Below are 13,020 nucleotides of genomic sequence, written 5' to 3' on the forward strand. Positions count from 1 at the left end.
GAATAAATTTGATTACTGACTTCATGTTGTCTGCAGTCCTCTTTCTTATAAATCCAAGAACATTCCTCTTTCTTATAAATCCAGAACAACTAACATATATCGGTACTGTCCACATTCAGAACTCTCACCTTATATTAATCATTTATTAAGTACATGGCCTACACACAAAACCACAACTCATATTGATGGTAGTCATTCCTCAATTGAGATTCCCATTTCTCAGTATCATCAGGACTGTGTACTTATGAATGAAACCATGTTCCACCAAACTTTGTTAATTAATGCCACAATGGACAGTGCTGTCCAATTTGTAAGCTCAATTTTGTTTATTACTTAAAAATTTTCTATGATTAAATTCTACTTTCATTAAGATAAAGAAAAAATTTATTAATTATCATCTAAAATTTACATACTATGAAAGTTTCAATGAAGCATTTTATCTTTGTACATCTGTACAAAATTTGAATCAGATCTAACTAAAATAACATAACACTTTGGGACAAAGATACACCCTAGCAACCCTGCACTAAAAACCAAGATGGAGAAGACCTCCACAACCACCATGGTCTTACCCCTGGAGCTATGGTAGACAGGGAGGAAGGTGATCCAGACACTGCAGAACACCAGCATGCTGAAAGTTAGGAACTTGGCTTCATTGAATCTGTCAGGAAGGTTCCTAGCCAGGAAAGCCACAGTGAAGCTCCCCAGAGCCAAGGAACCCAAGTATCCCAGGACAACATGGAAGGCAATAACAGAGCCTTTGTTGTAAATAATGACAGTCTTCCCATGTTCAGATTGTATATCTCTGTGAATAAAGGGAGGAGATGTTACCAACCAGATGCCACAGAGAACCAGTTGGATCAGGGTCCAAATGGGAATGACCAAGTTAGGTACTCCTGATGTCAGCATCCCTCTCATTCTTCTCCCTGGAGTAGTAAGCTTGAAAGCCATGACCACAGTTATCATTTTGGCCAACACTGTAGAAACAGCCACTGTGAAAAATACTCCAAATGTTGTTTGCTGAAGGATGCAGGTGGCCTGGTTGGGCTGTCCAATGAAGAGCAAAGAGCAGAAAAAACAGAACAGTAGAGAGATGAGCAGGATGTAGTTGAGAATGAGATTATTGGCTTTCATAATAGGAGTATCCTTGTACTTCACAAAAGTTACTAGAACTAGAAATGTGATGGCCAAGAAGGACAGAGCAGTGGAGCCTAGAGCAAGCCCAAGTGGATCGTCATAAGCCAGAAATGACACAGCTCTTTGGAGGTAGTGGGTTTGCTTCAAGTTGGCATACTTATCATCTGGACACCTCACACACTCTTCCTTATCTGCTGGCAAAAACATTTAAACCTTTTAGGATATTATAATTATTTAGTTAATAATTATGTATTTGTATTATTCAGTGGATATATCAATAAATATTTTTGTATTGATCATCTCATCCATTCCTTCTTGCTGCAGGGACAACTGAATTAAGATTGCTCACTATTAGCCTATGTCTTGTGGTGAAATAAAACACCATGATAGGGAATGGAATGGAAAAAATATGCATTAAAATAAAGAACAAAAATATGAATTACTATATGCAGGACCTCAGAATTTTTTGCATTCTTCAAACTATACATTCACTATTCACAGACAAGTATAGTGTGAGTATATAGTTATTGATCTCAGTTGAAGAAAAGCATCATGTACTTTTTTTTGCTTTTTGAGTTTGCTATTTTTCTGTATCTCCTATAGAAATCAGAATATACATTTCCTCATACAAGTACTGTTTGCCAAAGAGAATATTTTCATTCTTGATGATCTATGCCTCATAGTTTGTCCTGCATAGTAAAAATCAGTGAGCAGCATATAGTGAGAAAAAAATTATTTTTTGTAGAAGATACTACAAGTTATTTGCTAGGTCCAAAAGAGTATACATTATTTAACAGATTAAGTTCTGAAACATGGAAATTTTAGAAATTCAGGTATCATGTAGTTTTGAAAGAGAAGGATTCCAATTCAGCATTTCTTTCGACAAGCAAGCATGTACCTGTTTCATTGGAAACCTCATTTTCTGGGCACTGAACACAATCAAAGCAGCAGTCTGCTGTTTCTTTCGGATGAATTTTCCTAAATCCAGCAGTACATGGCACACTACACAAGGAGGTGGAAACCTGAGAAAATATATAAATATTACATAATATGTGTGTAACAGAGAGTATGTGTGTATATATATTTTTATAATGACCCATAGATTGATATGTGGGATATTAACAAATAATGCCATAAATATTCCTGTTATCCAGTATTTCCTAACAATTTCAGGCACATTATTATTTTCGAATTCCCTGCAGTAGACCACATGATTCACAATATTTTCTACATCATGTGAAATTATATATGTGACTTTCAAGTTGTAGCAATTTAAAATATTTCCTTCCTAAATTTATTAATCCAAAAAGCAATGCTTTTGTACCATCAGTTTTTCTCTCATGATTTACAAATTAAAAAAATCAGAATACTGAGGTGTATGAGGAAAGAAGGTAGGGTAAGTCAAGCAAAAGTTTTTTTTTTGATGAATATGAAGTGTTATATAAGACTGTCCTAAAAGTAAAGAAGTTTAAAACAAAAACTTGAATCTCCTATCCCTTCACCCCTTCCCCTGCATTTATGAGACTCCTGTTTCATCACTCTAGCATTCCTCTATAGTGGGGCATTGAGCCTGAACAGGACCAAGTGTCTCCCCTCCCAGTGATGCCAGATAAGTCAATCCCCTTCACAACAGGGGACACAAGGAATTGGGATAGTGGGATAATGTGAAATGGATGTAAATAAAATGACATATATATACCTTGATACTGGAAAATATTTCTAATAATGAATTCATGCTATACTTAATTAGGCTATAAATATGTTCTCACAGAATAAGAAAATTCCATGGTATACATAGTTACAAAATTATATATATATATATATATATATATATATATATATATATATATATATATATATATACACACATATATATTCCTATAGTGTTTGGTGAATAGACATATGGGTGCAACTAAACATGGAATTCAGAGGCCTTTGATCTCTATGACAAGATTTACATGGAGTTTAGAGGTACCAGATTTTGGTTCTTGTAACTGAGCATTGTCTTTTACAAGAGTAGCCACTGGCCTTAACCACAGAGATATTATTTCAGCACCTCATATTTAAAAATATAGATATCTTGAAAACTTCTAAAATGTGTGGTATACGCACCGGAGTACCTCCTGTGGCCAACTCTACATCTTCAGATATGTGAAGTTGTTGCATCTGTGGGATGCAAGGAAAATAGCTTCCTATTTTCACCTTTAATCCAAAGCCTTGTGGAAAATTCCAAATGTTAAAAATGTCATATTCTGCACACTGATTTTCCCTATGATTCATGTTCACCAGTTCTCCAACAGGGTTAGTAAACACCCTGGTCTTCAGCAAGGAAGACACCTAAATGAGATCTATCATTAGATGCTTACATATGTATATCAATAAAGGGAAAGCAAAATTGTTAATTTCCTCTAATTCCTTAATGACTTCCACAAAATACAGTTGTAGTAAAATAGAATATACCTCATTGATAATGAAAATTTTTATAATGTTCCATGTCAATGTTTGATGGTAAAATGTGCTAGAAAAATTATTAGCATATAACAATAACATGGTATATGTGAATATGTTTGAGTGTACGTGTTTACATGTTAGTCAAAAATACATTTTTGAAAATGTAGACATGTATGTGCAAATAAAGGGGAATTCTAAATGTGTGTGAGAATAAAGAATGTCGGTTGGCCTTTAATATATAGACAATAAAAATATGAAATAAACTGAAACTTAATAACATATATAGGCTTAATCATTTGTGATTTTGTTAATCATTGTTTTTTAAATGAGTAACTATTAGTTCCAGCATATGTACTGATTCTTGAGAAATTACTCTTTAGAAAAATATTCCAGTCTAGTCATCACTTAAGGCTTCTTTATAAAATCCTTGGCTACTTTTTTAACTTTTGAACTCATTTGATGAAATGTTAAGACATGTTTTCACAAAACTCACTGATATCTTAAAAAATTATTATATCCTATTAAATGTTTTCCTTGTGCATTATATTCACCCACATGAAAAAAAATTAGCGAGTTTTTCAGTTCAGAAACCTATCAACTGAGAGAATAATGTCTAGCAAATATGCATATTTTTCTCTGGATCCATTTAAAAGATCATGTTGATATATCTAAGCATAATGAAATGAAAGAAACTTAACCTTCTGACAGTCAGTAAATATTCCCTTGAATTCTGCTGGTATCTGAGACTCTACTTGTTGAAGAATGAGTTCATGGTAGGTATGGGCCACAGCATAAACAGCATTATACAAATTGTAACCTTCTTCACTCAGTGCCATGTCATATTTGTGCATTGCTGTCCATTCCAATGTGTTGTTGAATTGAAAATGTTCCATTTTATTTCTGTTCTTAGAGATTGAACAATTAAAATAATTCCACCTCAGTATAGACTCAGACATGTTTACTGGGTATTTTCCAGTGTCCAGAGTGTGAATAAAATTCCTAAATTTAGGTATCTCACCTCTGTGGTGTGCAAAAATGATAGTCCCATGGAAGAAATCAAGGCTAAATTCCTTTTTATTTGTGATAACATCCCACTGTGAAGTTGTGATCCAGATTCTCTGAGCACCTAAATATTCCCATCTTCTAAAACTGACTTCTAAAGTGGAGTTCATTTCACCATAAATGATAACCACCTTTGCTGAAGATGTCATAATTTGTTTATCATATATCATAACCTTTGTCATGTATGTCTGCATGGTGTCTGGAATCACATTCACAAAAGCTAAACAGAACCCATGCCTTTGCATTTCTTCTCTTATATCTGAGAGAAACTGGATGCCATGGTCATTATCTGAAATGACCAGTCCTATCCAAGTCCATCTAAAATGAAGCATCAAGGCGACCATGCCATGGGACAAATATGTGTCCTTTGTGGCTACCTGGTGGACATAGGGAAACTGGTCATGGTCATTTAAGTTAGGATTAAATGGTCCAAAGAAAACCTAAAGTGTTTAGAAGAGAGGATTAAACATTTACATGAGGAATATGATTATTGAAATGTTTGGAATTATATAGAAATGATGTTGCTCTTCTTTCTGAACTCCTAATAAGAATAGTATGAATATACTCTAAATATCATATTTTATTGCTTTTAGATTCTAGACTCTCTGACCAGCCTGAATTTCCTAGAACAGTCTTCCCTGTTTATGCAGTACATATATGATCTGATTATTTAATTCTTAATATATATATAGATAGATATAGATATAGATAGATAGATAAATAGGTAGATAGATATAGATAGATATAGATATAGATATAGATAGACATAGAGATAGAGATAGAGATAGAGATAGAGATAGATAGATATAGATATAGATCGATATGTACATACAGTGATATATATATAGTGATATAAAAGTACAATGATATATATAGTGATATATATTTAGTGATATATATTTATATATCACTATATCTATATATAGTGTGTGTGTGACAGACAGAGAGAGAGAGAGAATGTAGTAGTAGTATTAGTAGTAGTAGTAGCACACTCATTAATGCATGCTATCAAATTTTTCTTGTTGACATATGTAAATGGAATTTAATGTTGTTAATTCATTCAGTTTCACACATTCTTACCTTTGGTGGCCCAGAATAAAGTGCCAGTTTTGCAGATGTTTTCCATGATGGCCCAGTAATACTTATATCACAAATTTTATAATTTCCACAGATATTATTTTTAAAATTCATGCTATTGTTTTGTTGTGAATATTCTCTATCCAGAAGTCCCAATGTATCTTGAATTAGACCAACAGTGATGGAGAATACCAAAGACATATTGGGTAAAAGATAAGGATTCTTGTTGATCTCATCAGTAGCAAAAAACATTACCAGAAAAAACTCATAGCAACTTGCAGGTATTCTAAAACAAGGCACAGTGATGATTAAGGGAGATATTTGAAACTTAAAATTACATTTGCAGTAAAGTTTGTACTATGAAACATGCTAAATTTCTAAATAAATGTCTTGAAATAAGCCTCATGAATAAGGGATCTTTAGAACTGAATACAATTTAAGAATCCGTAGTGCACTAATGATATAAAATTGTATATCCATGTAACTTGATAAGTAGTTTGTTGTATCTCTCAATGCCATCCTTAACTAGATTACTGTCCTATTGAATACAACACTATAAAATAATCTTGAATATGTAATTCAATGGATACATTTAAAAAATGTTTTTCTTAAACCACATACAAAATATCAAACATATTCTCATAATTTTTTTATTAAAGGCCATTTTGTACATCAAACATTTTATTAGCATTGTGTATTTTGAGAAGCAAATAATACTTCAAAAAAGAGTTCAACTTTCATATTTCTATAATTACATACCCTGAAAATAGCATCAATTTGTTCTTAATAATATCCATCCATGAGGATCCTTTATCTAATGTTGAGAATTAAATTATTTCAAAAATACATGATACTAAGTGGAAATTATGCATAGGAAAAGAGCATAAAATGTTAAAAACTGAACTAATAAGAAATATATTGCCACCTTCTCAAAAATTAACCTCTTACTTGGACAAACTTCAATAGATACAAGGACAATGAATTAATCTCATGAATTCTATGGGAATACCTCAGATTAAGGCTGTTATTCAATAACAACAAAAAGAACAGAAAGCTCACATACACGTGGAAGCTAAAAATACTATCTTCTCAATAATAAATTGATCAGAGAAAAGATAAAGAAACTAAAGGTTTTTTTTAGAATTCAATGAAAATAAAGGCACAGCTTATCCAAATTATGGAACACAATGAAAGAAATGCTAAGATAAAAAATCTCATAGCTCTGAGTGCCTCTATAAAGAAAGTAGAGAGATCATGCACTATCAGCTTCACAGCTCATCTGCAATCTCTAGATCAAAAAGAAGAAAATATAACCTAGAGGAGAAGACAGCAGGAAAAAATCAAGCTCAGGGATGAAATCAACCAAGTAGAAAGAAAAAATAACTATGTAAAGAATAAACAAATCTAGGATCTGGTTCTCTGAGAAAATCAAGAAGGTAGATATATATTTAGTCATAGTAACCACAGGGCACCAAGACAGTATCTAAATTAACAAAATCAGGAATGAAAAGGGAGACATAGCAACAGAAACTGAGAAAATAAAAAAAAAATCCAATTCTACTATAAATGTCTATATTCAACAAAAATAGAAAAAGTGTATTACATTAATTAATTTTATAGACAGACATCATGTATCAAAGTTGAATCAGCACCAGGTAAACCACCTAAAGTGTCCCACGTTCCCCAAGGTAATAGTAGCAGTCATTAGAAGCCTCCCAATTACAAAAAGCCAAGTGCTAGACGGTTTTATTGCAGAACTCTATCAGACCTTCAAAGATGATGTATTATAAAACTTTTCATACAATTCCATAAAATAGAAACAGAAGGAGCACTATCCAATACTTTTTTTTATGATACCACAATTACACTGATGTCTAAACCACAAAATGATGTAATAATGAAAGAAATCTAATGACAAATTTCCCTAATGAATACCTATGCAAAATGATGCAATAGAATTCCCACAAACCGAATCTAATAACACTTCAATATGATTATCCTAAAGGAACAAGTAGGCTTAATAACAGGGATACAGGGATGGTTCAATATGGGAATATATCAAGATGATTCACAATATAAACAAACAGAAAAGCAACTTGATTATCTTATTGAATGCTGAGAAAGCATTTGAAAAAATTCAAAAACCCTTCATGGTAAAAGTCTTGGAAAGATGAGAAATTCAAGGCACATACCCAAACATAGTAAAAGCAATATACAGCAAGTGAGTAGCCAACATCAAACTAAATGAAAAATTGAAGAAACCTCACTAAAGACAGGGACTAAACAAGGCTGCCCACTCTCTCCATCTCTATTCAGTATAGTACTTGAATGTCTAGCTAGAGGAATTAGACAACCAAACAAGGTGCAAGGGATACATATTAGGAAGGTAGAAGTCGAACTATCATTATTTGTATATTATATGATAATATACTTAAGTGACCTCAAAAATTCCACCAGAGAACTTTTAAAGCCAATAAACAACTTCAGTGAAATGTCTGTATATAAAATTTATTGAAATATATATGACAAGAATTTCAAGTCTCAAAAAAGAAATCATAGAACACCTTAAAAGGTGGAAAGTCTCCCATATTCATATGTTGGCAAGATTAATATAGTAAAATTGGCCATCATGCTGAAAGCAATGTAAAGATTTGATGTAATTACCATCATAAATTCAACTCAATTCGTCATAGTGTTAAAAAGAGTAATTTGCAAATTTTTCTGGAATAACAAAAAACCAAGGATAGAGAAAATTATTCTTAACAATAAAAAATATCTGGGGAAAACACCATCTGTGGTTTACAATGTAATACCTTACACTGTATTACAGAGCAGTACTTATAAAATCTGCATGGTATTAGTAAAGAGATGGGTAGATAGATTAGTAGAACAGTACTGAAGTCACAGAAATAAACACATACACCTATGGTCACTTGATCTTTGATAAAAGAGCTAAAATCATCCATTGAAAAAAAGACAGCATTTTCAAGATATGGTGCTTGTTCTATTGGTGGTCATTATGTAAAAGAATGCAAATCGATTCATTCTTATCTCCCTGTACAAAACCCAAGTCCAAGTGTTTCAAGGACCTACTCGTAAAACAGAATCTAATGGAAGTGGAAATGGGGAAGAAACTTGAACATATAGGCACAGGGGAAATTTTTCTGAACAGAACATCAGTGGCTTATGCTCTAAGATCTCCAATAGACAAATGAGTCCTCATAAAACTGAAAAGCTTCTGTAAGGCATAGGACACTGATAATAGAACAAAACAGCAGCCTACAGATTTGTAAAATTCTTCACCAATCCTACATGAGATAGAGGGTTAATATCCAATACATACAAACAACTCAAGAAGATAAACTCCAGAGAACCAAATAACCCTATTAAAATTAGGTACAGACCCAAATTAATAATTCTTTATGAAGGAATATCGAACAGCCAAGAAGCATCTGAAAAATTCAGCATCCTTATTTATCAATGCAATGCAAATCAAATCATTCATCAGATTTAACCTCACACCTGTCTGAATGTCTAAGATCATAAAAGCAGGTGACAGCAGATACAGGGGAGGATGTAGAGAAAGAGGAACACTCCTCCATTGCTGGTGGGATTGCAAGCTGGTGCAACCAATCTAGAAATCATTCTGGTGGTTCCTCTGAAAATTGGACATAGTACTACCTGAGGACACAGCTATACAACTCCAGAGCATACACCTAAAATAAGCTTCAACATATAACAAGTACACATGCTTCACTGAGTTTATAGCAGCCTTTTTTATAATAGACAAAGCTGGAAATAAACCAGATGTCCCTCAACAGAGGAATAGATACAGATATTTATTTACATTTACACAATGGTGTACTACACATGTATAAAAAGCAATGACCTCATGAAATTCACAGGGAAATGGGTGTAACTAGAAAATATCATCCTGAGTGAGGTAACCCAGTCACAAAAGTACACAAATGGTATTTGCTTACTGATAAGAGGACATTAGCCAATAGCTCAGAATACCCAAGAAACAATCACAGACCAAATGATGCTCTTGGAGAAGGAAGACCAAAGTGTGGATGCTTCTTCAGTTCTTTCTAAAAGAGGGAATAAAATACTCATGAGAGATAAAGTGTAGAGAAGAGACGGAAGGAAAGGCCATTCATAGTCTGCCCAACCTTGGGATCCATTCCATATAGTCTTGAGATACGTACACTATTGTGGATGCCAAGAAGTGCTGGCTGATAGGAGCCTGATATAACTGTATCCTGAGAAGCTCTGCCAGAGCCTGACAAACACAGAGATGAATGCTCATAGACAACTATTGGATTGAGCATGCGTTCTCCAATGGAAGAGTTAGAGAAAGGACTGAAGGAGCTAAAGGGCTGGAAACCGTATAGGAAGAACAACAATATCAGCCAACCAGAGCTCCCAGAGCTCCCAGGGACTAAACAACCAAACAAAGAGAACTCATGGAGGAAACAATGGCTCTGATTGCATGTAAAGCAGAGGATGACATTTTAGGGCATCAATGGGAGGAGAGGACCTTAGTCCTGTGAAGTCCTGATACCCCTGTGTAGTGCCAGGGCAGTGAGGTAGCTGTGGATGGTTGTCGGCAGGAATACCTTCATAAAAACGGGGGTGGAGGAATGAGATAGGGAGTTTCTGGAGGGGAAACAGGAAAAGGGATAACATTTGAAATCCAAATAAAAAGAATATATATATATATATATATATATATATATATATATATATATATATATATATATATATATATATAAGCATTTATGTCATAACATCTAGCATGTTATGACATAAGTGTATTGACACAGTTCATAAATTTGTAACTTTAGACCGTATTATGGCTTATAAAACTGTCACTAATGAAACATATTTTTCGAATGCATATTATATCTGTGTATGTTGCCTAACAATCATTATACTTAAAAATGATTATTTGAGTAACAAGGAAATAAATTATTTTATCAATAAAAATATGTTACAAATATTTAAACAATAAAATTGAGAACGTATATGTTATGAAAATTCTAAGTTCTCATAAAGTGGGAAAATCTATCAATAAAATTTCCATATTTGTAGAACACTATTTTAATATTTTCAAATATTAATATTCATCAAATAGAATTATTATTTTAAATATATTTCATTTAAATGTTTTATCCATTTCAAACTACACAAAAAGATGTAATAAGCCACATATCCAGTTTTTTATTCTTTGGCCTCTTTTCTGCACTTAAAATCCTATCAGATTTCTCGTAAAACTTTAGTGGTCCTCATTCTTTGAGATCTTTTAAGTGATGTCTGAGCACAGTGATCTTCCCTCCATAAGAAATTTGCTCACCTGTCAGAACACATATACAGTTCATCTGTTATTATTACTACCTTGCTTCAGGAATAAAAACACCAAACAAGGTATTTTGGTCAAATTTTCATTTTTAATTGATTGGAGCTAAGTTTTTATTTCTAAACCAGATAAGTGTATTGACACAGTTCATAAATTTGTAACTTTAAACCATATTATGGCTTATAAAACTGTCACTAATGAAAATTTCCACTATTTTTCCAGTGGGATGTGGAAAAATCCAGAAAACATCAGAAATGAATTTCATACTAGCCTAACACATAAGAATAATGATGTGATGCACTCTCCCTATCAAAGTGTACAGTGTACTGTGCCTACAAATTGGAAAACATATCCTTTAAATCCCAAAGTCATGAAAATGTAAGAGTAAGAGATGTGATGTGTCTCAGAGACAGAAACGAACAGGAAATCTTGATTCATGAAAGAAAGAAACACCAAGCACTTTGATTAGCTAAAAGGTGAGTTATTTCAACACACATTTCCTTACTATCTGCAGGCACAAATGGCAACATCTCATGCTTAGGATCCCAGGCATTGAGGGCAGCTTCTTCTAAAAACAAAATACATTTATTTTCCTCGATTTTCTCTAATGCTATACTTATTCAATAGTTAACAGAAAAATTGACCATCTGATAGTGACAATAAACCTAATCTGTACCTGGGTATTTGTGTAATTGGACCAAAAGATTATTCTGGTAACAGAATATGAAGCCTGGCAATCTTTTCTAACATTCAGTGTCAAATCCAGAATTTCAGGAGGGGCTCATGTAAGGACTATTTTATAAAGCAAATTTTATTTATATTCACAAGTCTTTATTTAATGTTATACTTGTAATCATGTATAGTAAGTAGACCAACACATATACAAATACTTCAGTGAATGAATGTATGCCAAACTGTTGGAGACTCAAATTAGATAAGCATTTTATAAGGCATTTATGAAGGCATTTAGATGTATGGTCATATAGGAATCACTGTCAGGCAATTGGATATAGGCAGGGATGCAGTCTCTTCATATTAAACCCTTGGTAAAGGTAGGAATTGTGAATTCATGGCAGATGAAGAGACATCATTCAATACATGATATGGACAAAAATTCGAAAGAGAGGATCAATAATCATTTTCTAGCACTGAGAACTGGAGCCCAATATATTAAAGCTAAACTAAACAGTGACACATTTGAAACTATTCGACTAGTGATTGGTGCAATAATTAAATTTCAGTGGTTTCTAAAGTTACATGGGGAGGAACAGGACAAAACCCCACAGTTTGTATACACAGCTAAATATTTCCAATTTATGACATTGATTCAGGAAATAGTTAATGACTTACCTAAAATAAATAATATTATTGTACAAATTGTCTTCAATAGGTCCCTCGTGTGTCCAAATGTAGAAACCACGATCATTTCTCAAATCATCCTCATTATCTTCACTATTCTTTATCCTCCAAAAGCAAATGTGTTCTGTCAAACAGCACCAGCTGAGAGAAAACGTCAGAAGGAGAAATGAAATAGAGAAAGCACACAGCTTCTTCATCTCTGCTAGGCTCTCTGATGGAGCAGTTGTGAAATCTGTTTCTTATGCAGACAAGCATCACACAGACTTTTACAATAAAGTGTCTGTTTTAAGGCTGCTGCTCTCTGGAGAGCCACTTACTTATATTCACTGTTCATTTCCATTCATCCTATGTCATGCTCCATGGATACACTGAGAAAATTATGGCCTCAAGCTCTACATCTGAGGTCCAAAAACTTTTGATCAAAACATTTCTGAAAACATGTTTTGGAGATCACGTTCTCCATGCTCAGGTAACATGATGTCATTCATACTTCTGAAAACATGTTTTGAAGGTCATGTTGTCCATCCTCAGGTGCCATGATTTCATTCATGTGCATGGCATAATTCCCCAAAACA

At 33.3% G+C, this 13,020-nt stretch overlaps 1 protein-coding gene across 3 annotated transcripts; it reads right to left on the reverse strand.

The window, feature by feature from the left end:
* Positions 1-423: 423 nt before the first annotated feature.
* Positions 424-12,642, reverse strand: LOC127671643 (vomeronasal type-2 receptor 116-like). Of its 3 annotated transcripts, none has more exons than XM_052166493.1 (6): positions 12,437-12,642; positions 5,731-6,013; positions 4,287-5,090; positions 3,250-3,474; positions 2,036-2,159; positions 424-1,331 (listed from the first exon to the last, which is right to left on the reverse strand). In XM_052166493.1, exons 1-6 carry the CDS (start codon positions 12,640-12,642, stop codon positions 424-426), a joined length of 2,550 nt encoding a protein of 849 aa, XP_052022453.1. The 3 variants fall into 3 exon arrangements, with proteins under 3 accessions (XP_052022453.1, XP_052022452.1, XP_052022455.1); XM_052166492.1 differs by having other exon boundaries at positions 424-1,328; positions 3,226-3,474; XM_052166495.1 differs by lacking the exon at positions 2,036-2,159 and having other exon boundaries at positions 424-1,328; positions 3,246-3,474.
* Between the last annotated feature and the right edge of the window lie 378 nt (positions 12,643-13,020).

Source organism: Apodemus sylvaticus, chromosome 21, assembly GCF_947179515.1.
Source record: "Apodemus sylvaticus chromosome 21, mApoSyl1.1, whole genome shotgun sequence".
In the NCBI taxonomy this organism is placed as follows: Eukaryota; Metazoa; Chordata; class Mammalia; order Rodentia; family Muridae; genus Apodemus; species Apodemus sylvaticus.